The sequence below is a fragment of the Microtus pennsylvanicus genome, chromosome 3 (genome assembly GCF_037038515.1).
Source record: "Microtus pennsylvanicus isolate mMicPen1 chromosome 3, mMicPen1.hap1, whole genome shotgun sequence".
In the NCBI taxonomy this organism is placed as follows: Eukaryota; Metazoa; Chordata; class Mammalia; order Rodentia; family Cricetidae; genus Microtus; species Microtus pennsylvanicus.
This window is the reverse complement of record NC_134581.1, coordinates 96,783,746-96,809,968: the sequence shown is the minus strand read 5'-3', so window position 1 is coordinate 96,809,968 and position 26,223 is coordinate 96,783,746. Positions and strand designations below refer to the sequence as shown.

Sequence of the window (26,223 nt, the reverse complement as noted above, 5' to 3'; positions counted from 1 at the left end):
CAGAGTCAGAGTGTTTATCCTGACTGGGAACACTGCCCATAATCCATATGAAATACACAAAATGCAGATACTGTGTGTAATACAAGATGCACTGAATTTTCTCATCAGAGATTGAGACATTTCACTTTTGTTGTGAGTTGTTAGCACACTGATGGTGATGTAGTGATGTATTAATGACTGTCCTGTGTTTGAAAGCCCTGCCTTCTGAGGTGCTGCCTGCTGCTTCCTGACAGTGTGCTCAGCAGGCCTTTCACAAAGATGTGCACCTGAGGGACGGGTGCAAGGTGTGAATCTCAGGCTTCCTGGAGGAGTTGGCTCTCAGTCAGACAGGGCAGAATCTGTTGACCATGAGCACACAAACAAGAAACTGAAATCTCCTCATGCTAACAGGATGAAACAGCCATGAAGGCTGCCTGGTGGCTTTGAGTGACCCTTGAGTAGACCTCTTGTTGTTATTCTTTGTCCGTAGAGAATCACAAGTGTAATGAGTCAATGGACCAGGCAAAATCTGTTTAAAATGGAGATTCTGGGGCCTTGTGATGCTAAGTCACAAAGACTGTCCTCCTCATCACAGCATCTTCCTGCAGCCACATACTGGCTCCTCACTCGGCCAGGTCAGAGCCACATTTCGTGTTGAGAAAAAATGGTGACACCGAGGCTTTTTCTTGATGTGCTTAGCATCCCAGAACTAGCAAAGGGCAGAGATGAGGACAGAACTAAGGGTTCCAAACAGCTAGCCCGTAGATGCCGTAGTTCCAACTATGGGCCTAGGCTCCTGTCTACAGTTTCAAGCTTCCAATGAGATCCCCCAAGCCCACCTCAGGCAGACTGAGGCTGGACAACCTGATCCCAGAAGAAAGACACCTTCTGCAAGGAAGCCAAAGCCTCACCTTTCTGAGCTGAGCAGGAGCATTTGTCCCAGGCAACCACTCCTGGTGCGGGAAACTTGTGCTGTCTAGCCAGGAGGCCATCACTTTTCTCTGACCCTTCGCTCCCTCTCCACTTTGAGGCTTTAAGAATGATGACATAGGAACCAAAGCCAAACATCCCATAATGACCAAGGAAATCTAACTCAGATGTTGGCATGCTGGTGAATGCATGTCAAAGGTCTTTCTCAGTTACTCAACTATGTGGATAAGTGGATGTGGGGTGGGGGACTTGAATCCCAAAACTGACTAATCACCTCGCATTGTTTCTCGGGACATTTTTGGTTTTTCACTTTCTTTCCTGGCTGTCTCCACACACTTCCCTAGCATAGTTAGATTGAAGTTTGAACTTTAGTTAGATAACTGGGTCATTAGTACATCAGCACACTAAGCATGTAAGCAGGAAAGGGAAAGCAAGTGTTTCTGATCGGATCCCACCCAGCTCAGAAACAACTGTTACCAATTTCTTATGACCATCCCAGAACGTTTGCAGGTTTTTATGATGTAATTCTGCAAGTGTGCTTTCCTTGTACAAAAGGGGAATGAAGGAGTGCATATGCTATTGCAGTTTGCATTCAAAGTTGCAATCATATGGTTAAGTTAGGAATTTTTTTCAGGCCAGTTCATGCTTCTTCAGTTGTTGTAGGGATTCTGTGAAATTGATGATTCATTTGACATCTCTCTTCTGATAAATGTTTAGGGTTTCCAAGCAAGCCAAGGTGTTAGCCTGTGAAGCCGGTGGTGTGCATGCGCTATAGTTCTTTAAGGACAGTGACCCAGGGATCCAGGCCTGGGGACGTGTGTATGGGTTCAACCACAGCGGACGACTAAATGGCTTAGGAAAAGGCCAGCATTCCCTTCAGAATTTGTAAGTCGTTTGTCTCTAAGTGATGAGGAATTAGAGTCGGAGATAATGCTGTTTCATGCACAGAAATGCAGTTCTAGAATTAGCTAAAATTAGAATATAGGCTATGGAAGAAAAGAGGGGGCATCCTGTCTGCTGTTACTCCTGTGACTGGCCACACCTCACAATCCTTCCCAAACAGTATCACAACTGGGCATCCAGCATTCAAATATGAGAGCATGTGGGCGCAGCTCTTATGCAAACCACCACATAGGTCCATGTATTGTCCTATTTTTATGCTTCTGATTATGTTTCATTTCATGAGATCTTCATGTGCTTGGGCCACTTCCGTAATTCAGATGTGTGGTTCACGTGTAATCATGCAATGCTTAGTTCCTTTGTAAACAACTGCAGACCGTGATGCTTGTGTGTTGGGCTCTATGGTCATGCCTATTCTCTATGGGTCTTCAGGAGTGATTGCTATTCCTTGCTAGAGGCCAGGGGCTCATCTGGTACTCAGATCTCCAGTGGTGACACTGTTCCCATGGGAAAACATCATTTTGGAAATGGTGATCATTTTGTTCTTGAAACTTCCTTGCTTTTGCCCCAAGACCCATGAAGGTTGTGAGCATCTCACTGTCAGATTGCTGTAGGTTAGAATTTTAAGATCTTTCCCCCATTTGCTCTCTTTTAGGAAGTGCCAGTGGCATTTGTTTTCCCTTGCACTGGACGCCAGACTAGGGTTCTCCTGCTTTTCCAGATAGTGAGGTGATTTCTCGTTCTGACTTTTCTGTCTGAGGAATCCAATGACTGGGACAAGTTAAATGATCCAGTTGCCATAGTGTTATTCTTCCAAAGAAACAGCAAAGAGTGTAATGGTCTCCAAGCCAGCCTTTGGATAGATGGCAGACTAGACAACCAGGAAAAGAAAAGGGGCAGTTGCAGGACAAGGGATCAGGATGCATGCCTGTGGAGCTATTTTAGAATAGGCAAAGCATCTTTGTAAACAAGAAGGAAGGTCTTGTCTGTGGATGACTCCCTCATGAGGTTTAAGGTCCACAGGAAGGCGTGGAATAGTTCTTCCACAATATTCTCCTCCCAGATCACCCAGCGACTATGTTAACGCTCCGGTTCCCAGGCTTCCCTCCAGACCAACTGCAATGCTCTTAATTTGGAATAGCTTTTGTTTGATGATTACCCGGTGAGGGGACAGGCCCGATGACAAAGTCACTCGGTGTTGCCCTGACATGGAGTTATTTCCTCTGTAGAGGGTATTAATGTGGAAGAGGAAGTGGGCAAGTACATCTGCCGCAGGGCAGAAGTATGGCCATTCATTCTTCCAACAGTGTCCTCAGAAAGGCTTGGTACTTCATGTGCTCACAATCCTCCTTCCTCAGATCATATTGATCCTATTTCCTGTTCATTCATGGATTCAACAATGTTTGCCGAGCCACCTGCCAGGTAGTTATGAATGATGATGCTGTTAACCGGTTGTTTTGAACTTTCATGAACCCAGAATATTTCCTAAAGCAAAAGTAAATAAATTATAGCTAGTTCTTCTCAAGCAAACATTTTAGCATACTCTCAAGATTGTTTTTCTTCTTATTAATAATGGTTACAAATTTGTATCCAAGTAGCCTAATAGCCAGGCTAAAGAAGAACCTAATTTGAGAAAGCCTAATGTTGTTTGATGAAAACAGATGAGCTCACCGGGAGCCAGGCAGATGGGTTTGGCAGCTTTTCCGTATTTACTTGGACTGAAATCACTCTTTAATTTGGGGTTCTTTCATGAACAATAATGTATCTGTTATCTGGATATACGTTAGTGAATCGTAAATGAATAAGGTGTGTCTCTAACTTTATAGGTCAAATTCCATCCTCTTTCTTCAGAGAACACATGAAATGTCAATTGTCTACAGTGCTTTGATGAAAGATAGAAAAGAATAGCATGTGGTTTGTTAGGTAGTGTTTATTTCCTACAGTCTGGCCTTTCATTCCTCTGGGCTTTGCCTCCTTTTTGGTGGGTTGTAGACCACGGGTACCATTTCTTAACTTTCATATTTTATTAGAACATATCTTATGATGTCTCATAAAAGGAAAAGGAAGGTGTGCTGGATAGTTTTATGCTAACTTGACGCAAACTAAAGTCATTGGAGAGGAGGGAACTTTGATTGAGAACAGAGCTGTGAGCAAGCCTGCAGGGCATTTTCTTAATTGGTGATTGATGGGGAAGGGCACAGCCCATTGTGGGTGGTGCCATCCCTGGGCTATAGTCCTCAGTTTTATAAGAAAACAGGCTGAACAAGCCGTGAAGGGCAGGCAAGTCAGTAAGCAGCACCCTCCATGGCCTATGCATCAGCTCCTGCCTCCAGGTTCTTGCCTTGTTTGAGTTCCTGTCCTGACTTCCTTTGATGATGGACTCCAAGGCAAAAGTGTAAACCAAGTTTGTCCTTTCCTCCCCAACTTGCTTTTGGTCATGGTGCTTCACCATCTATAACCCTAAGACGGAAGGGATGCAATAGAGCATTGCACCTCAACCGAACGGCCACTAGCCTCTGATACATAGAAGGCTGCGTGCCTGGGATTCCTATGGGAATTGGGCTCTTTCAGATTGACCAGTTACTGACCAGAGTCAAAGAAGGCCGTGAATAATAGCAATATCTTGAACACTGTTGATTATGGCCTGCTTCTAAAATAGTGCAAGTTGCCGGGCAGTGGTGGCGCACGCCTTTAATCCCAGCACTCGGGAGGCAGAGGCAGGTGGATCTCTGTGAGTTCGAGGCCAGCCTGGTCTACAAGAGCTAGTTCCAGGACAGGAACCAAAAAAAAAGCTACAGAGAAACCCTGCCTCGAAAATCCAGTAAATAAATAAATAAATAAATAAATAAATAAGCAAAATAGTGCAAGTTATACAGAAGGTTGTTTCCTTTAAGCTAAGTATTTTGGAAATCATAGCCGTGTGTGGACTGTTCCCTGTGGATTGTTCCCTAAAGACAGAGCACTCCTTCATCTACTTCCTGTTTTCCTTCCACCTTGACCTTATCAATTTGCCAGGAAGTAATTTAGTGTGTGTGATCCACCTAGACAGTGCTTGTTACAGGTTTTATGCCCTCCAACAAAGGGTTGACTTTTGGAACAAAGGTCTGTCTCTCAATTATTCACACTGTGTTGTGGATGGACTTGAGGAAGGATTTTGGATAAGAAGACCAGCCTCAGTCTTGGGATTTTGCAGATGCTGTTATGCTGGGCCTGAGGTGCAGGCTAGGACTATTCTGAATGAGTAGGCGGGGACCTGAAAGTTGCTCTCTTATTAAGGGGCATCAGATGCCAAGTGTTGTGTCCTTTCTTGGAGTCTCATTTCCTGCAAGGTAAGAGTCTAGGAGGATTGGCGACCCTTGCCTTGCTGATGGCTTCTTCCTTCACGGCCTTTTATGGCTGAGATGGACAACGGCTTCAGAAGTCTGTGGACAGATCAGCTTTGTGCGGGTCACTGAAAACAACTTGTGGCTAAAGAAGCAGGGGGGTTTTATGTTCCTAACTGGGAAGTTTTCGCTTCCCAGGTAGCCATAACTGTTTCTTAGTCTGGTGGTGTTCCAGGGAGACAGTTGGGATGAGTTTTGCATGAGTGGGTCTGCTTTCACTGTTGTGTCCCCCACCCCCAGTGTGGCATCCTGCTGTGTTCTTCAAGCAGGTCTTGAGCTCTCAGATTCAGACAGATCTCCTAATTCTCTGGGAAACTATAGATGTACATTAACAGGTCCGGCTCAAATATTTTTAATAAAAATGCAATCATACAATTAAGAATTTATAAACTTAGCCATAATTAAGCAAGTTTCTATTCTTGACCCCACCATTCTTTATCATTTCTTGGAGATGATCTCTGTTACCAAATACTCAACAGCTAATCTCTCTGTGTGTGTGTGTGTTTGTGTATGCGTGTGTGTATGTGTGTGTGTATGTGTGTATGCGTGCATGTATGTGTGCGTGTATGTGTGTATGCGTGTGTGTCTCTGTGTGTGTGTGCGCATGTGTGTGTCTGTGTATCCATGTGTATGTATGTATGTGTGTGTCTGTGTGTGCGCATGCATGTGTGTGTGTGTGTGTGTGTGTGTGTGTGTATGTGGTGTCTTAGCCATACAGAATTCTCTATCAACTTCACTTCTGGCTATTTAGAGTTTACACTCTACCTGTTACTTAGGACATCTTGGAACACTGCGTCATCTCCCCACCGCTGAGCTATTCAGCCGCCAATGCAATTATCCTCACTCTGATCTGGGGCTGGAGAAAACTTGTCATGTGCTTCTTGGGCATTGATACGTACTTTAATCTGTGAGGAGAACGCACTTTATCTATGCAGCTTCAGAAACGTGCGTATTCTTGGCTGTGTATTTTTAAAGGCAAGAACCAAACAACCCACATACACACAAGCAAAACAAAACAAAACAAAAAAAAACAAACACAAAACAAAAGCCCCAAGGGTTTCTTTCTTTCTTGTTCCTCCCTAATGAAAAAAGATGTATTAAATGTCGTAAATCATAGATTATTTACCTATAATATAAGCCAGAATATTTTTGCATTTCAGTAAAATTTTGTTTAAAAGGGCTTTGTTAACATTAAAATTGCACTTTATGGGAATCTGCTTTCATTGTTGAGAGTGAAAAAACTCAAGACAGATCAGCCTTCCCTCTTAAGTTTGTCTCATCTTGTTATCTAAGGGACTTTTCTCTCTAGCTTTTAGAGGATTTGGAGAAGAAGGTTGCCTAGAGTTTGCGGTTGCCTTTAAGTTAGGAGATTAGAGTTCTAAAGCTTGCGTGACTTCAGGTGCATCGGTTTACACCTTTCCAACACAGGATAAGCTGAGGACGTTCTTCATTGACAAAGGAGAGGATCATGGCTCTTATCTCCTTATTAAGTAAGAAAGACTGCGCATCTTATCAGAGCACAGATGTTTTCTCTAGCCACAGCCAGCCTGACAAAGATTACTTCTACTGCTAGTGTCCAAAGTATTAATTTTTCTATGGATGCACAACCAGCTATGGCAGTCTCAGTGCCCTAAAATCCTCTCGTTTATCTTCTCATCGTGAATGGTTACCACCCTAGGCATGTGTTGCTGGACCTGGAGATGCTGTGGTCCAGCATCTGTCTGACTAGGGTCCTGTCTGAGCCCCAGGGTCTTCCTCTTTACTCATGTGGTCATCCGCAAACTTTGTTTACTCCTGTGGAATGATTTCCTCCTACAGTGCCAGCAGTAGAATGCCTCTGTGGCTTGTAGGCTCACTGACAGGGATTGCCTGTTAGGTCAGGTTTATTCAACGTAATGCCAAGTGAATTAAGTCAAAACTGATTAGGAAATCAGAGCAGGTGGCACAGGCCTGAAATTTCAGGCTCTTGGAGGCTGAAACTGGAGGACAGAAAGTTCAAAGCCAGCTTTGCTGATATGGTAGGTTTAAAGTTAGTTTGGACCACTTAATGAGACCGTGTTTTAAAGTAAAAAGTAAATGGAGGGCTAGGAATGCGTTATCAGTGGTAGGTTGCTTACCTAGTATGCATGAGGTCCTGGGCCCAGACCCCAGTGCTCCTGGGATACACGTGCATACACAAAAACAAATGTGATCAGGGAACTTAATTATAGCTGTGCAGTCTCCCTCTCCTTTCCCTCCTCCTGTCTGGTAACATATCCTAACCAATAGGATGATATTGCCCGTGGTCCAATGTATGCCCACATTCAAGGAAGAGGTTTCACCAGGTGGATATATGTTCAGGAGCAGAAATCTTGACACCCATTTCAGCCTTCTGCCAGCCACACTAGGCAGAATGGTGTATAGAGCCAGAAGACAATTCACAGATGACGCAGATGACTGCACATTCGGTCCTAGCAAATGCTCATTCCTGACCCCTCCTTTTCCCCTCTGCTCAGTTTGGTCCTGATCCCTTCCTCCTCCCCTCTGCTCAGCCTGATGACAAGCCTGGTTTGGACTGACCCTGCTCACCCCTCGAACTTCCTTTAGTTCTATTTTTCTCCTGCTAGAAGATTTTTTAAAATTAGTTTTTCCTCTGTGTGCTGTACTTGATCCACACCATGTAATTCTGCACCCAGCATTCACTTTGCTTAGAGGTCTCTCTGCGTCCATCACCCGACTAGGTTGAGGTTTCTCCTCAGCTCTCACTCCACCCACTGTTTTCTGTCATCCATTGCTACACGGTGTACAGCTGGGGATCTCTTCTTTATCACTGTGACGTTTTTATTTTCTGAGCTCTCACTCAACTGGCAGGAACCCCTCCTCCTCCCAATCCTTTAGTTTTGTCAGCTCTGCCCAATGTACCTGCTACAAAGTGGCAATCCAGTGACCAGATGCAGGAAGAAGGGGACTACCAGAGAGACAGTGAAAATAGGAAGAGATTGTAGGTTTTCCAGCTGGGTGTATGTTTTATAACACCTCTGTATGATTTATAACACCTCCTCATGTTAGTGTATTACCTGCTCCACTCCCTCAGGTTAGTATATTACCTGTTCCACTCCCTCATGTTAGTATATTACCTGTTCCACTCCCTCAGGTTAGTATATTACCTGGTCCACTCCTCAGGTTAGTATATTACCTGGTCCACTCCTCAGGTTACTGTATTACCTGCTCCACTCCTCAGGTTAGTATATTACCTGCTCCACTCCCCAGGTTAGTATATTACCTGTTCCACTCCCTCAGGTTAGTATATTACCTGGTCCACTCCTCAGGTTAGTATATTACCTGGTCCACTCCTCAGGTTAGTATATTACCTGTTCCACTCCTCAGATTAGTATATTACCTGCTCCACTCCCTCACGTTAGTATATTACTTGATCCACATAAAAGTTGAGTTAAAATGATTGGGAGAAAGAATGGCTAACTGAGAATGAACTGATTGAATAGTGTGGGCCAGTTCCATGTCATTGACTCTTTAAGGTTTCTTCATTGAACTTTATACAACCTAAGTGTATTTTTATGACACTGGGTATGCTGTACCTCAGTGCTAACCCACTTAATGATAACCTAAATATGACTTTAAGTGTATTTTTCATTATATGGGAAAGGTTACAAGATACTATTCTAGGGTTGTAATTTTGTATTTCCATCACACTATGATTCAATATGATTATCTGCTTTCTCTTTTAGACATCACTTATAATATGTGTCTGTCATTTGGCTTCAAGTTCTCTTTAGGCGTCTTTAAAACAGTTCTGTGAAGGAGGAGTGGATGGGAACCGAGGGGAGACAGGAGCAGAAACTGTGGTTGGGATGTAAAATAAATGAAAAATTTTGATTAATAAAAAACCAGTTCTGTGAGGTTAGGGATGTACACACTTAGAAGAATAAAGTGCTCGGCATTTCAAGATAGTTTTCCCTTCCAGTCTCCAGTCTTGAAGTGGGGATGGAATCAAAGCGCAACGGTAGGCTTGAGAACACAAGTGTCTTCTTCGCCTACTGTGAGGTTATTTATGCCACAGTTGGCTCTTTGTGTTTCCAGTCTTGTGGTGGTTAAAGGGTTGGAGATGTTTATCTGAAGACATGCTTGGGCCTTGGCTGGCTGATGCTGAGCACAGGAAGCAGCTCTCGGAATGCTCTGGATGTCTGGGCATTCTTAGAACTGCTCTTTGAGTTTAGCTGTGCTGGGTGTAGGGAGCTGCGCAAGGGCTGCTCTGACGAGGCTATGAATACTTCAGACCTCTGCATGCAAGGCCACCCTGAGGTGCTAAATGCAATAGCCAGGCTAATATTTCATATTTTTAGGCGTTAAGACAAGACTCTTCTGTGCCTGTGGTCTGAGGACTGTAGAAAAAAATCATAAAGACTCAGTTATTTGGAGAATGAAATGAAAAAAGGGACTGGGCTTGGACATGAAGATGGAATCGGTTCCCGACTCTGCCACTTCTGGTTACTTGGCCTTGGACAAACCACTTCTTCCCAAGCCTCGCCGAATGCAACTTGTGAAAGATTCAAATGGCTGAGCTCCAATCCCTCACCTTCAATGAGTAGCCCCACACTGTATCATGAAAAATCACACATATAAAAGACTATTTTATCCATCTCAGTGGAAGAGCCCAGCAGCACACACTTCATCTATTTCCAGGTCACCAGTTCCATCTGCTTCAAGAGCATCTTCTCATCCCATCTGGAAAGCTCTGTACCCACTGAACAGTTACTCCTCTGTCCCTGCTCACCTCCATTCTACTTCCTGTTCCCATCAGCTTATCTATTTCAGGTGTCACTCATAGGAGTCATACATTTGTCCTTTTCTATGTGGCTTATTTTACTTAGTGTACGGCATTCAAGGTTGAAGGAGGCATTACTGTTTCGTTTCCCAGCAGGCTTTATAACATAAGCAGCATTTTGTATATCCATTCATCCACTGATGAACACTGAGTGGTGTCCATTGTAGATGGAGCGGCAGGCTGCATTCCCTCCCAGCTCCCTCACGGCTAGCTTTATACCCAGAAATAAAAACACACAAATTGTATACTTTTAAATACTGCTTGGCCCATTAGCTCTAGCCTCTTACTGGCTAACTCTCACCTCTTGATTAAACCATTTCTATTAATGAGTGTAGCACCACGAGGTGGTGGCTTACCGGGAAGGATCTTAACTGCATCCATCTTGGAGAGGAGAGCTATAGCGTCTGCCTCACTGCCTTCTTCCCAGAATTCTGTTCTGTCTACTCTGCCTACCTAATTTTCTGTCCTATCAAAGGGCCAAGGCAGTTTCTTTATTAACCAATGAAAGTAACATATAGAGAGATGACCCTCCTCCATCAGTCCACTGGGCATCCCTATTCTTTACTACCTCTATACATTCTGATGTTCAATGTTTCTGGGCTTGGGAGCCCCTGGAGTGCATATTATCTTGGTTAAAGGATGTAGTTTTCTACCAGGTCCAGGTGAAGGAGGGCCAGATAGAATGTTATAACTGAAAAGATATGGCCAACTTTAATTTTAGTTAGTTTTATCTGGTATGTAGGATAAAGACAAGAATCTCTGTTGCAAGTTAAGCACTCTGAACTGTAGTTGAGTATTTATGGTCTCTTGTTAGAAAGACAGCGTATTTTACAGAGCAAATAGTAACTAATAGTAAAGAAAAACTGGACAGTACTCCTTACCCTGAAGTTAGCCACGGTGGGCAAGCTAAAATCCATAATTCCCCTGACTCAGGAACCATGGAGATTTTTTTGTTTTTTTGAGATAGGGTTTCTCTGTGTTGCTTTGGAGCCAGTCCTGGAACTAACTCTTGTAGACCAGGCTGACCTCAAACTCACATAGATCCCCCTGTCTCAGCCTCCTGAGTGCTGGGATTAAAGGTGTGCACTACCTCCACCGCCCAGCCCGTGGAAATTCTTGGTTAAGCTACTGCAAACGCCTCTTTCCACACTGGACTTCACTCACAGTGACACTGCACATGGAGATTTCTCCCTGTGCTCTTGAGGGATGTGTGATCACACCTGCAGAAACTACTTTACTTGCCAAATAATAGGCATTTTCTTCTCAGCTCCTGTCCACCGCTTAAGGTCTCCATCAATTCTGTCTAGAGTCTAGAATGGGTAGCTTTTGCCTTTATGCACTTGCTTACTTGTGTTTCCAACACGCCAAGGATCACCCTCTCCGACTTTGTAACGTGGAGCCAGAGGGGTCACACAGCCTTCCAAGGGAGTCTGCGGATGTGCTCTGAGTCCCATCAGACGAGCCTCCTCTGCTGGCCACACGAACCTGAAGTCATCTTGGGCAGTGAGGCTCCATTAAACTTGCCAGAAGGGAGCCTAGGCCAAGGAGGCAGCAGACAAAAGAAAGCCAATTTTGCAGAAATCTGCATTTTTACAGGTCTCCAAGGGTACACTAAATCCTTTGCTTCCTACAAATCCTTCCTGATATTGAGAGCTGCTGGGCAAACATAAGTGAGCTTAATCCACTACAGAGGACTTCTGAGTGATGTGTGGATTAAGCCTAGTGCTTCCTTGTAATGGTTTCTAAGGTGATATTTAAAAGGGTGGGTCCAATAGATACATGTTATATGATGAAACTTTCCCGAAAGTCTACATGAAAATGCCAAAGACTTAGACTGGATGAAACAATTCTCAAAAGCAAGATAGAAGTGGGAAGAATTGGTCTACTCCAATGCAGCTGCAGAAATACAGTGTGAAGTTATGTAAGAATCAGACAACACAGATCAACGAGACACAAGGCAGGATCCAGAGACAGACTCACATAAAAATACCCAACTGTGTTTAAACAAAGCAAGTCAGTGAAAGAGAGCTAGTTTTTTCTTAAAATGCTTGTAGCTGGAGCAATTTGGTAGCCACAGGGAATAAGTTAAACCAATAGACGAGTATGGTATACTGGACGAGAACCTTATAAATTATGCAAAAAAATCAAACCAAAATTTATCACAGGCTTTCATGTGAAACGCGAAAAACAGCCCCAACCATGATTTTGCAAAGTATTAAGCATATATATTTTTATTTACTGCAGTGAATTTTGGTGCCTTTGTATAGTAAGGAAAAATTTAATATTAAAGCCATGTTTATTACAGTCTAACTACCATGCTAAACCATGGGAAAATTCCACCAGTAAAATTTTATGAAGGAAAAAATGGATAGAAAAGGCATGTAGAAGAAAATATTTGGGACCTAGAGCTGTACAAAAAGTTTTGAGACTTGACATCAAAAGCACTGTCCCTAAAGGACACCAGGAGGCACGGTCTCATCAATGGAACGCACATCAACTCTGTGGGGTAATTTTTAAGCAAAACAAACAAAAATCACAATTAAAAAATAGCTGAGAACTGTGAGACATTTCAGCAGAGAGCACGTGCAGATGCCATTGCGTCACGTGAAAAGATGGTCAGCATTATTAGCTACCCGGAAAATGAAGATCGAAATCACAATGAGACATTGCTACTCACAAAAATGGATTAAAAGTATAAATGCCAAGAGATGGTTAACAAGTGGAAGATCTCATACTACTACCGGAAAAAATGTCAAGCGGGTCCATTATACCGGACGTCAGTATCACAGCTCCTCATAAAACCGAGTACATGCTCGCCGTTTGGTGGCTAGTACATTCTTGGGCATTTATCTCTTGAAAACGAAAACCTGTGTTCACGCAAATCCCGGAGCACAAATGTGCACAGTAGCCTTATTTGTTAAGAGCAAAAAAGAAAAACAAGAGCAATTGAGCCAGCAACAACTGAATACAACAGCCCAGATGTCCTTCAGTGGGTGAATGTTCATGCGTTCAGTGGTGTGTCTACGCTAGGGACTACCGCTCAGCTATGAAAACACAGAAGCTCTCAGCCCAAAAACTTGTATGGAGCTAAGAGAAATTCTCTACGAGCACATCCAGTCTCAGAGACTTCATTCTACCCCCCCACATTGTGATCCCTATCATAAAATACTCCCAATAACAGATTATAGCTATGAAGATGATTTGTGGTTGCCAAGGGATGCAGCAAGAGGAGGAGGAATTGTGGCTCTGTTAGCAACCCAAGGGATCCAGACGGTGCTAGCTCAGTCCTGTAAGTCGATTGGTCAGAAGAGTCTACACGTGATAAATTCACACACACACACACACACACACACACACACACACACACAAACACACACACACACACACACATCTGTAAAAAGTGGTGAAATGTGAATCAGTGGGGACAGTACTCATGTCAGTGCTTTTGACATTTTACTGGAGTTATACAAGGTGTTTACACCTCCTTGTGTGTTTACACCTTTTGGTTAATCTACTAATTAGTTACTAATAAAGTATAAAACACTACATGGAGTCGTGGACAATTTTTTCTCAATGAACCCTAAATGGCCTGATTAGTGAACCAGAAAAGGACATCATGTAAAATTCAAGCATGGAAGCACACGAGTCACATACATGCTATTTGATGTGTGTGTGCACGTGTCTGTGTGTGCATGCATTCATGTGTGTGTGTGTATGTGTGAGTCTTCTTCATGCTCATCGGTAAAGAAGTGGTACACATTGATTTCTTTGGAATTAATCTGGGAAACTGAGGATTTCTGTTCCTATCTTTTTGTCTCCATTCACTGCAATTCATCCTGAGAGATTTCTGCTATTTTTCTGTCTTCAAACACAATTTATTTTTGTGGGCTGATATCATGCACCCCCAATTGTGAAATACTTATCCTTCTGAAAAGCACATGAATCAAACCACATGTGTTTGAATTTGATCCTCTGAGCTCTTAGTATTTGTTATTTCCTGATGTCAAAAGACCCATAGCATAGCATGATTGGTGGCCAAACATAAAGGTATTTAGGACGGAGTTCAAGCACAAATCTACAAAAGTCAGCTCTCACCATATCAGCCACAAAGTCTGCATTTTGTCTAACAATGCTAGCCTTCGGTTAGCAGTAGATCATCTCATGGGATGTCATTGAAAGGCGTTGTGTGCAGTCTTCCCCAATTCGTTATCAGGTACCACTTTCTGAGCTCCCGCGCGCCCAGTTGCTCAGTTAGATCATGGATTCTCGGGTCAGGGTGGGGCATAAAGAATGACTGTGTGACTAGCATGAAGTTTTTCACTTTCCTCAACTTTGTTCCCCACATTTAAAAGTGAACTAAATATATTTATTCAGTGGTGTTTTCTATGAGCTAAAAGTTATTCCCAGACAAAGACTTGAAGCAAACCACACCTATCATTATTACATAAAGGGATTCATTTTCAGTTTTCATTTTTTTCCTGGAGGAGTTTTTCATATAACAATTGAATAAACAAACACACAAACAAAGAAACCCCATCTTTGGAAATGACCGCTAGATGCTTTCCTGCCTGTGTTGGAAAGCCAGTACTCAAGGACACACTCTTAAGGGCGACGGTGTCTTTCTCTCTTAACTCAGCTTAGCTGCAATTTCTTCCCCTCCTACCAATGCTTGCCAGTGAGGTGCTGATGCTGGGAAGCTCGCTACAATGCCACTGTGCACAGAGACACACGGTGTCTCACAGATAGCCATGTTTATGGTCAGAACCTGTCAAACGCATGGACAGGTTGTATGAGAAAAGCTCCCAAGTGTTTTCTTCCCTTTAATGCATCACACATCTCCTTTCCTGTTATAATCATACTGAGAGCTTAAAAGTATCTTTTATTGAGTAGAAGCCAATTGGCATGGGATTCATAGAATATCAAGATCTGATATAATATTGCTATAATACTATGAAGTCATGAGATTGTCAGCCAAATTTTATCACTTCTTAGTCTTTAATAATCGCACAGGCCAGAAATATGCGCAGGTGATGTGGGAGTGAAGGGTGTGAATTTGGAACTGACTTATTCCAAATTCATCTGATATTTCTGTGTTTGAGATTTTGTTCATACAACCATCAAAAATTAAGTCAAATAGCTTCCCATAAAAATTATTCTATTGTCTTTTATTTAATTTAGATTATATATTGAATTTCTGATTGAGATACAGAAAGCTACGAGAAGAATGTTATGTTGAGGGGCACACAGCATTCTTTAGGAACTCAGTTTGTGAGTTTGACTTCTTCTCTTGGGATGAAGGAAATGGTTTGGCCATAAAATTCCCATTAGCCACAAAAATAAGCAAAATTGCCTGCAGGATTCATGCAGGTACGGCCTTGAAGAGTAATAAAACTTGGGTTAAATGAACTCTTAAGGACACGATTTAAGCCCTTGAATGGCCAGTTAGACTTTATGCTTATCCCTCTGACTGTACTTCCAGATGTTGCTGGAGAAGTTCTGAAAAGGGGCTCATTAAAAAAAATTGTATTGGACTGGGGTAATTTGGGGCTTATTGACCAAGGCCAAGGGTGGGGGTGCCCTGTTGGAGGCCAGGAACAGCAAAGAATGGCAGGTCTGTCTGCACCCTTTCCTTCTGCCACCTAGTAAGAAGTGACTTCAGAGGCCCCCAAATCTGGGTTAATTTAAATAAATATGATGAAAGACATAACAAGCAAGCAAAATCAAGTAAACAAATCAACAACAACAATAATAAAATAACCTAAGAGTAAACCAATAGCTCATGGGACAAAAGTAGATTTGGGGAAGAAAGGGGCATATTATTAAAATTAAGTTATCTGAATTAATCTGGGAAAACTTTGCTATTTTAGAGGTAAATTTAATTGGGCCCATATGCCTGAGCGCCTCAAGAGATAGACCCCTTTGCTACAGCTTACTTCTGTGGTTTGTAGGAATAGCCATACATAGGAGCTTGCTGTTTCACAGTTACATAGACATAGAAAGTGGTGCAGAGGACCTGGGATTACACGTTCTGCGTATAGGGAGAGCACAGAAGCCCACTTCACACTGGTGAGTTTCAAGAGCGGTTCCCTAGATGCAGCAGGCTTGACCCTTGAATCGCCCGTGTGTCCTTCGGAACGGGCAAAGAAGTGAATGAGGTTTCCCAGGAAGAGAGGGGCCATGCGGACATCACAGAATGAGCTCTTCCAGCCACAATTGGGGGAATCCGTGGAGTATATTCACCCCTACTTCAGCCAGGCTGAGTATGTGCCATCAAGTGTCAATGTTTGAACCTGAAAGTTTGAACACTGGCAGCTGTTGAAAATGGCTTCAAAAGGGCCTTAGGACAATCAGGAGATTCCGTCAGGTAAGTCAGGGGACCCGGCACCTGAGCAGAGGCCAGAGAGAAGAGACTGTGAAGGTGACAGCGAGCTTTGGAGATGGGAAGCACAGTCCACATCGCACCGGGATGTCTGCAAGGGCAAGTGGAAGCCGGGCAGCCTTGGCTGAGGTGCCAGGACCCGCATCCAGTAGCAGGCGAGTTCATTATGAAACGGACCCTGGGAATCTCTGTGGGCTTCTATGCATGAGAGAGACTGAAGCAGAGAAGTGCTTAAGGTGCCAGGGGATACTTTAACAGCGATGGTAAAACCTGACTCTCTGCTCCTAGTTAGCATGGGCAGCAAGAGGATTTCAGACAAAGAGGGAGAAAGCAGTCATAGCTCCCGGGGCTCCTTACAGGGCCCGTGCCATGTTTTACAGTCTTGGTGAGTTTTAGCAGTTGTTTTAATAACAATGATGGAAATGTGGTGTGCGCTCTCCCTTGGAACAGTTGGCCACTGAAAAAGGTCGCGACTAATACTAAAAGCGAGTTTTACTGCTTAACTGTGGATTTAATTAATTTATGTTCTTCCTGTTTCCATTGCCATGTGTGTTCCGAATTGTCTGGATGACCAGGCAGTGTTTCCTTACAAGAGTCTGTGTGAGGAAGGAGTTCTGTGAAGGTTTCTTCACTCAGAAAATACTGAATAGTAAAAGAGCCAGGACACACGCGAAAGGAAAGTGACCTGTTAGGCCAGTGGTTTTCAGCTTCCTAATGCCCAGACGGTTTCATACAGTTCCTCCTGCTGTGGTGACCCCCCGCCAGAAAGTTATTTTTGTTGCTACTTCATAAATGGAATTTTGTTACTGTTGTAAACATCTGTCTTTCCCAATGGTCTTCCAGGATTCTGACCCACAGATTGAGAACTGATGCATTAGGCTCATTTTATATTATTTTAGACATAAAGAACCTGAGATCTCTTCATGGTGGTTTAAACTGAAGTTTCCCAGTCTTTGAATATTTGACCTTTGGCGTGGTTAATTCTGTGTTGTGTCCTGTGAGTGTTAGGCTGTCTCTGAGGTAGGTCTGTGTTCATAAGACATCTGTAACTCTTCCCATTTGCGGTTGTGACCGTTAGCAGTGTCTCTCCTAATGGTGCCGGACTTGCACTGGCAGGGCTGTGAAGGCAGAGGTTTAAATGTATCTGATCAAGAAGGCACCCTTTGTGCTGCTGCAGTCCCCATGTTCTTCTTCAAAAGCTTGTGGTATCTCAAAACTTGCCCATTGTCTGCAGAAAACTAATGGGCCCTTACAAATTTCCTTCTAGACAATTCTTACAAGTGTATTTGAAGGAAGAAAAGCTGCTTTATTGATTTCGGAGTGTTCCCCTTTACCCCCACATTCTTCTATTGGCTTTCATTTAGTGACTATATGAATTACACTTAATTCTATGAGAAGGGCATTTACTTTTTCCTTTTCTGGGCAATTAATTTCTCAGTGCAGAATATTATAAGACGTTTAGACCTGGCTGTGGAAAACATGGATTTCCCCTGGAATCTGGATTCTAGTTTGTTTCACACTCAATTCCCTCTATTTCGGAGTGTGACTTTAGATTTTCAGTATGAATTCTCTCATTTGAGAGATTAAAGGGATAAACTGTGTTATCTGTAAGCTTGCCTCTAGTTCTAGATATCAGAACTTATCAAATTTTATTATTTCTTCAGTTTGTTCCCTACACTCGTGACGTATTCTCCACTAAGACTCAGAACGTGGCCTGCAGGCCCCCATGGTCCACAGACAGCAATGCTGCCCTACAGACCCATCAGCGTAGTCAACAATTGGAAACGGCTGTAATTCAACAGGGAGGCCATGCCTTTTACATGTAGTAATTTTTTTAAAAAAAACCCAGATATTGTGCAATCTTTAAAATGTAATTTTTCTAATAAGTCATTTTTATTGTATTTTATAAAAGTATTCTTCTGAATTGTAGACAAAAACAAAGTGTTCTTTCACTAGAGATAGCAGAGGAGGCCTTTGTGGGAATGGGAGAGGGCTTTTTCTCGGCCTTTCTATTCTGTCCAATAGGAGGCAATGTGGTTTGGCTCATGAGGCTTTAGATTGGGTGGAAGGCAAGAGAATACCTGACTCCTCTTTCACCAGCACCAATTTTATGGCAGACAGAATTTGTTAAAGAAATTTCCCCAGGAGATCAATTGTATCTGGATAATATTGAGGTTCTCTTGGAGTTTCCACACAGCTCATTGGTGTTTGTTCTAAGAAAACATGTTCATCTAAGAACTGGACCTCCAAAGAGCAGTAAGAATACATTATCTTTAATAATCATATTCCCAAGAACTTCTTGCCTGTGATGGTCTCATGCCAGTGAGCCAAAGATTCTGTAGCCGGCTGGCGGTAGTGAGAGAAGCAAAAGGTATCAGCTGTATTTGCTGCGGAGAGTTTTACAGGTGTTTTGAGCCTATCAATCATCCAGCTTGATCCATCATGCAGAGACATCTAGTGTGTGGAGCCAGGCCGTGTAGACGGACTTGTTAACAGAGACGTGAAACAATGACCCTCACAATCTGACCTTGGTCTGATTTTCTAATGTTATTGCCCAGTTTTTCTTTGCGTGTTCAAAAACAGTGGAGAAGCCAGGCTCCCCACAGAGTTGTCTGAAGCCAAAGACACTGTTGTGTTCCCTGCACGGTGGACAGCTTGTTCTGATGCCTCCGTCCCGTTCAGAGCAGAATTACTAAGTAAGCCTTATGCTCCTCCTGGGAGCTCTCTGCACATGGCCTGGCATTGTTAGGGGGTCGCCTGGCCTGCGCTTCCTCCCAAGCCTCTGTGACCTTTCTACTAGGTTTTCTCCCTCCACGTGGAAAGGCAAGATCACTGCTTGCCCTATTAGTAGCAAAAAATTAAAAAAAAATTATCCTGTCTTTACAGTTTTTAATCCAGAGGATGAAAATATGAACACACCCAGAAACCCCACTGTACTGGCCCACTTGGCAGGAGTTTTGTATTTGCTTGGATTTAGTATGAATGGGATTTGGTCCTCTGATTTCCCTGCTTCCATTACTTGGAACAAGTTATTTATTATCCAAACAAGCCCGTGTTAGTCGATCAGACAGGCACATGGCATGTCGCTCATAAGTGCATTTGCTCAGCGAGATTTATGCTCGCCTGAATCGTTCTATATTGCTTTTCATTGTTGAAAATGTACTGTATTCATCCTTGGTTTGGCATAAGTATTTGCAGTGTGCTAAAGGTTTTTGTGGTTGAACACTTTATCTCTGTAACACTTCAAGCAAAGGAAATTAAAAAATATATAGTGAAAGCGTTTCCCAGATATGTTTCCAATCAGCGGTGCACTTCAGTCTTTGGATATGTAGGCACAGACCGGAGAGTTACTAAGCCCTCTCAGGCAGTCGTAGTGCCTGGAAATTCAGATCAGGATTCCGAGTTTATGAAAACATCTGCCGAGCGTTCCATAAGCCCGTTCTTATTCTGTTATTATGAATTAAGAACACTTCGCCACGGTGCGATGTGAAAGAACTCCCGGAAGAAGCGAGTCCTTTCTGTTTGTGAACAAGATGGACTGACGGAGCTGAGCTTGAGCAGGTAACCGGAAGTTCTCCGCTGTGGCAGAGGGGCTGCCCTTTTCTTTTGTAACAATCCCATCACGTCGCATGTTCTCCGTTTTATATATTTTGGCGAATCCTTCTGTTTGGTGGGCTTCTGGGGAGACAGTGACAGTAGATGCATCCAGGTGCATCTCGACAGAGTACAGGCCAAGCACAGAGGATACTATTGGTAAACTTGAGTCCACGTTGAATGAATTATGTTCTTCGGTTACTTCTTTGGCTTTTGTCCCAGGGACTGAAGCCAAACTGCTTGTTCTCCTTCTGAAGATCTCTAGCCTCTAACTTCTGTTTTTGCCAATGAATTAGTATGAATTTTGTTTTTCCTATTAACTCAGCATGTAATAACCCATGCATTAGTAATTTCAGATTTGTTTAAATTTATTACCTAAGAGTAAAACAAAACTGAAATAGGAAGGCATAGCTCTTTGAGGTGGGAATGAAGCCTTGAAGGTTTGCTTTAGTGATGGCCATAGTTACTAGAATTTTGTAATCAGTCTCTATATTTTAATTTATACTTTCCACTATGTTTTATACTTCGGTCTTAACTTCAGTAATTCTTGAATTCTTAAACTCTCACGCAAAATCCCCCTTCACTGTGGTATTTTTAGATATGGTGTTCTCATATTTGATTAAACAGAAATAAAACAATAATTTTATATATTTTTGCCAAGAGAATTGTATATGGTTTTCTATGTGAAAGTATAGTCTGTGAGGTTAATGCATTCGGTAGTGAAAGAATTAATGTGACTGTATGCCAAGCAGATATATGTGTGCTGTAGGAAAGAAATCATTGCCAGGGAGCTAGCCTTGGCTTACATGACATACACACTTCTGTTCCAGAGAGAGAGGAAGCACACTCACCCCCGGCCTCTTCTCTTCCTGTCTAGGTTGTACCCATGAAGGAAGAACGTACAACAGTTCCTTCAGATGGCAAAGCCCGGGTGAACCGTGTGTCCTGCGGCAGTGCCAGGTAAAACCCAGCTTCTCTCCTCCTCAGCCACCACACTCAGACAATATCGAGCAGAGAGAGACAGGGACGACTCTGTCCATCTGTTTCATCGTCCAGCATGGGACAGGTGCAGGGTGATACTGAATAGGACTTGTCTCTAGAAACACACAGCAGGACTCTCCACCACTGTTACACCGAGGCTGGAAAGCTCCAGGAAGATGCTCGTGTCTTCCTGTGAAGTCATCTGTAAGCAGACCATGGACTCCTATTAGCCGAAAAAAGGCACTTTTATATGAGATACATTGTCCTTCTTTGATCAAAAAAATTTAAGCTGGAGCCACATTGTAAACAGAATTCAAGTGAAGTAATTCACACACCGTAGCTTAGTAAATTCAGCCTGACCAGTTTAAGAACCACGGGGAAAGCAGGTATGGACTCCGCCGTTATTGATATTTGTTTAATTCCCGGATGAGCCGTTGCTCCATGTGTCTCTCACATTAGACCTGGGCAGATGAGCCAAAGGGCAACGAAGAGGCAAAATTCTTGAACTCCTTTCCTGACTGTATAGAAATACTGTATCAGAATTAACAGTCAGGGGCTGGTGGTGTCGCTCAGAGGGAGATGGGGTTTGTGCTTTCTGTGCAAGTCTGTGGCCTGAGTCCAGTCCTCAGAACTCACAGTAAGACAGAAGGAGAGAACAGACTCCAAAGCTGACCTCTGGCCTCCACATTTACACAGAGCATGAATGTACACTACACACACACACACACACACACACAGAGTAAATTAAAAAAAAGAACAATTGTGGGATATTTTTTTCTTGAAGCCCCTCTCACTCTTTGGAGTTCTTCCTCACTTTTCCTTAATAAATTTATGTTTCTTCTGCTCAAAAAAGTAATGTCCATTTAATTTTAAGTAACTTCAAAGTTTTTTTATGGAGAAGATGTTAAGTTATTTTATTCCTCTTTGTATATGTGTTTGTAGTCAGAGGAGGGACTGAAAGGCGAGCATAATACTGGATGTTTGGCTCGGATATTCTTTCAGGGATCTTGACAGTTTGCTTCTGAAATCTAAATTCTAGAAAGCCATGCATGGCTTTATTATACTGTAGATTTTAGTGTACAATAGGCAGTCTTGATCATTAGACTTATTTGTGTACTTTTTGGCTTGTTTGTGTAGTAAGCTATATGTGAAATGAACAGTAGGGAAAATCAATAAACGCTAAGTATACTTTTGACTGTAACTCAATCAGACTCAGGTCACAGAGACACAAGAGCAATGAGCTTTAATGAGAGTAACAAAGTCCACATCCTTGTCAACATTGTCAGCTCCACCCTGCCCCTTCTTCAATGAACATTCCTGTCTTTGCTGGAATGTTCTGGAAGTCTTGGTTACAATGTTCATTAAATAAGCTAATCATGCCTTGTGAGGAGTCCTGAATGAACGACACTGTGCACATCAGTCCTGAGGTCTTTAGATACCCAGGTAGCTTAGATGAGAGTCAATGCTGCTGTCTTGAATGACTGAAGATTAAATTAAATGGAAGCCTCTATACAGGGGCATTTCCTTTCCCGAAGAGTGCCCTCTACTGTCTATCCTCCTGCCTTTGGGTGGAGCCCAGAGAGGATGGGTGAGATATCCATAGTTACTAAAAATGAAAACATGCCCCAGTGTAGAACACTGCAGAAGATTTGGGAGGGGCTGTTCCCCTCCAAAGATGAATCTCACCTTCTATGCTTTCTCTTCACGGGGCCCCAAGATGTCCTTTCACTCAACAGGCAGGAAAGCACACCTCCGGGATGCGCTGGCAGCAGGTATCTTCCTGCTCCTGCCTCCCACTCCCTTCCTGAGGGAAGGAGACCTCATAGAAGGATGCAGGTAAGGGCCTTTCCGGTACTTGCTAGGCATGTCCTGTTGCTATGAAGTAAGCAAAATTCTAGTCTCTCTCCAGGGCACAGAATCGTAACAGAGGATTCAGTGTGCTCTCTACACCTCTGAAAAAAAAAGGACAGAGCTATTTGGGAGGTGGTGAGCAGAGAAAGAGAGTCTCATTATAATGCTTCTAGCAGATGCCAGCATGCTGTAGGTACAACTAGGTACTGGACAGGAGACAGCAAGTCTAATGATCTTGTCTGTTTCCATTTGCGTAGAATTCGACATATTTCTTATATTCTGTGCCAAAGGAGTTCTAATGATGAAAATTTTACATTTTTTTGCCCACTTCTAATTTCTAACTTGAAGAGAAGAATCTGGAGGTCACATATGCTGGGAATTACCCTGAGGTCTCCGTGTAGACGGCAGCTACTGCAGGAAAATTGACTGTAGTCCATAGCATTGCTTCAGTTATAGTGCTAAAGAATACATTTTAAAAATGTCTGTAGCTGCTATTTGGGGATCCCTCCACCCAAATGTGATAAATGATGTAATAAATTCTCCTAGGAGTACCACCCTCGAGCCTAGCACGACATGAGACATTTAGTATATTTCCCTTGTTAAGTTGGATGCTAGGAGGCAGACACATGGATGAAAATGGATTTGTTGTGAGATTGTGACCGCTACCTTCAGCCCATGCTACTCACGTTTCAAACTCAAATCAAACCAATAAGAACATGAATTTATTTAGAAAAAGTGGGTGGAGAATACAGAGGGAGCTCACCAAAGACTGACCATGAAAATTCTCTGGAAACTTGTTTGTGATCCCAGCGCTCAGGAGGTAGAAGAAGGATCAGAAGCTCAAGGCTTCGAGACCTGCATGGGATTCTTGAGAACCCATTTCAAAAAAGAATCATATAGTCCAAATCCAAAAGCTTAAATAGCCATTTAGATATCACAGTCCCAAGATCAGGTTGCTAAAGACTCCCTTGATTTCATCATTTGAACCTACACAATCTGTTTTGACATAACCTAGGGTGAACTTAGAAATAATTTTCTGGCATCTTTGCATTTACTGCTGAAGGAAACTTAGTTCCAGGTTCTACTGGAAGCCAAGTGGCACTTGTAAGATTGTAGAGCTGGCAACTGTTTTTCTAGAAGGTGGTAAGGATTTTTCTGGACTTGTGCTTTTTCTGGACACAGGTCTAGGCATTCTGATTTTCCTTTGTGTCTGAAGCTAATGGCTGGTAGCATAGTAACAGTGTTAGAAAAGGCAATCGTTACGGATGACTTAAACAATTGTGAATGCCCAACCAGCATGCCAGAGGCCCACTGCCAGCACAGAGGTCTTCCTACACAGATTTACAGGAAGAAAGCGCAGGACCAAAGCCCAAGTACAAGGATGTGGCCAATAACAGGCAATAGGACATGCCTAGTGAGGCCCAGAGCATCCTTCCAGTGAGCTGGGTCTTGCCTCGTTTCTATCACCATCTTTGAGGTCCAACAGCCAATCCTGCACTGTGGGGCTTTGGATTCATCCCCCTTCTTCCTCAAAGGAGTAACTCAAGTGGTAATTCTGGGCTGACTTGTGACATTCTGTTTTCCAGGAGGGTGTCGTCACAGAGTCTGAGGTGCGCTGTGTTGTTTATTGTAAAAATCCCTCAGAGCATCCGGGAGCCTGCTGCCCTACCTGTCCAGGTAATGTTCAAGAAAGGGAAGCTGATGGGTTCTGTGGTGCAGCACAGCTCTGTGGAGGTTGTTGTGTCCTGTCAACCACGCATTATTCCCCTCCCCTCCCCACACTGACCTTCACTTTACATCTGTGCATGGAATGAGTTCAGAGAGGAAGCTCCTTCGAGTGGCAGTATCCGTCGGGCTCTTGTGTGCCCAGCGTGAGTGGAACTATGTGCTGGAGGTCTTGGCTTGAGGAATCCCCAAGCTCAGAGGCCTGCTTTCCACTCAGGGCCACAGGTAGTGCTTACTTTGGAAGGACGGACTATGTCTCTACTTGCGTTCAGAATGTTTTTTTTTTTTACTGTTTCCTACTGCAATACTTCGGCCAGAGCGTGTCACGATGATGAGGTGACCAGATGTTTTCTGAAAACTGAGTGCTGTGTCCCACATGACTTTAGTTTGGAGTTTTGTTGGTTTCAGTTTTCAATGTGGTTTAACAAGTTGGACCCTCTGTCTTTCTGGAGAGGGCCCTTCTGCTGAGCTGACAGCGGAGGAACCCTTTCCTGCTGGCGGTGGGAGGGCTCCCGTGTCTTCTCCTGCTCTCTCATGAGAGCCTGGGGATTTTTAGGTGAGAGATGTTTTTCCTGATCTCTTAAGCCTGTGGCCAATAGTCTCAGACAGGTGTTTTGTGTTTTCTCTGAGCCCTTCTCCTCTCTAGTGCCGATTCTCACAACTACTAGTCTTTGCTTTGTGGGGTACTGTGCAAAGGCCTGGCTGTTCTTCGGACCTTCCTCTGAGACAGCAGAAGTCCCATGTGGGATGCTTTGCAGACATGGTCTCAGGCTCGCTTCCTCTATGTGTTAGTCCCACAGAAACCCCACAGGCAGTTTTTCTCACTCCTAGTTTTCCTCGTGCCCTGAGAGGTCTTTATTCAGCTCTAGATCACTCCAGGGTTTCTGTGAAACTGATCTTTTTTCAGCTTATGCAGGTGGAAAGACTGGTTAGAAGTGAACCAATTCCATAAGCCGACTGCTTTGTATTGATCAGGGGTTTGTTTGAATGCTTTCTCTCTGAATATGCTAGGTGATTTGAACTGCGGTAACATGTCCTTTGATACCGTCAGGAGATTTATTAAGTCTAATGGTCAGTTCTTAAGACCGTACGTGGAAATTTAATGCCTAGGCTGCATCCCGGCAAATTTTATTTGAATCTTCAAGGCAGTGGCAGTGTTGGGCTGGTGGTTGGGCCCAAGTAATTTCTATATGTAGCCAAATTTAAGACTGATAACAGGACAATTATTTTTTCTATCTAGATTAAACTTTATAATAATGTCTAGATTATTAGATAGTTGTATTGAGTAGAAAGTTGATTTATCAATGCAGAATCAATTCAGGGTCCCCCTTCTTAATCTCAGGAGTGCTCAAGGAGCAATATTATATTGGGGTAATATAAAGGAATCCTTGGACTGTATATAAATCACACCCTGCCATTGGATGATAGCTCTGTTTTTAGGTTGTCTTTGAAACATAAGGATGCAGTTGGCAGGGTGCATCTATTTCAGAGTTGAAGTTTTTCTCTTTGGCCACTTGTTTTTGTTGTTGTGCTTTGGGTTCAGTTCCCAGGAAGAAAAAAGTTGAGCTCCATTCTTGTACACATTGGTAAAGTGCTAGCAAGAAATCGGACCCATTGATATGAGGGCCTTAGTAACCAATGGCCACGGATGGGGCTGCAACCAGATTCCTTCTCTTCCC

The 26,223-nt window shown here is 43.2% G+C and overlaps 1 protein-coding gene across 2 annotated transcripts in view; it reads left to right on the top strand.

Annotated features, from left to right (window-relative positions):
* The window catches only part of Bmper (BMP binding endothelial regulator), a 263,284-nt gene that overhangs the window by 40,287 nt on the left and 196,774 nt on the right, over positions 1–26,223 (top strand). For both annotated transcript variants that reach the window (XM_075966511.1, XM_075966510.1), the window contains exons 4-5: positions 20,865–20,947; positions 24,406–24,496. In XM_075966511.1, coding sequence (XP_075822626.1) covers positions 20,865–20,947; positions 24,406–24,496 — 174 coding nt within the window. The remainder of the gene's footprint in view (positions 1–20,864; positions 20,948–24,405; positions 24,497–26,223) is intronic.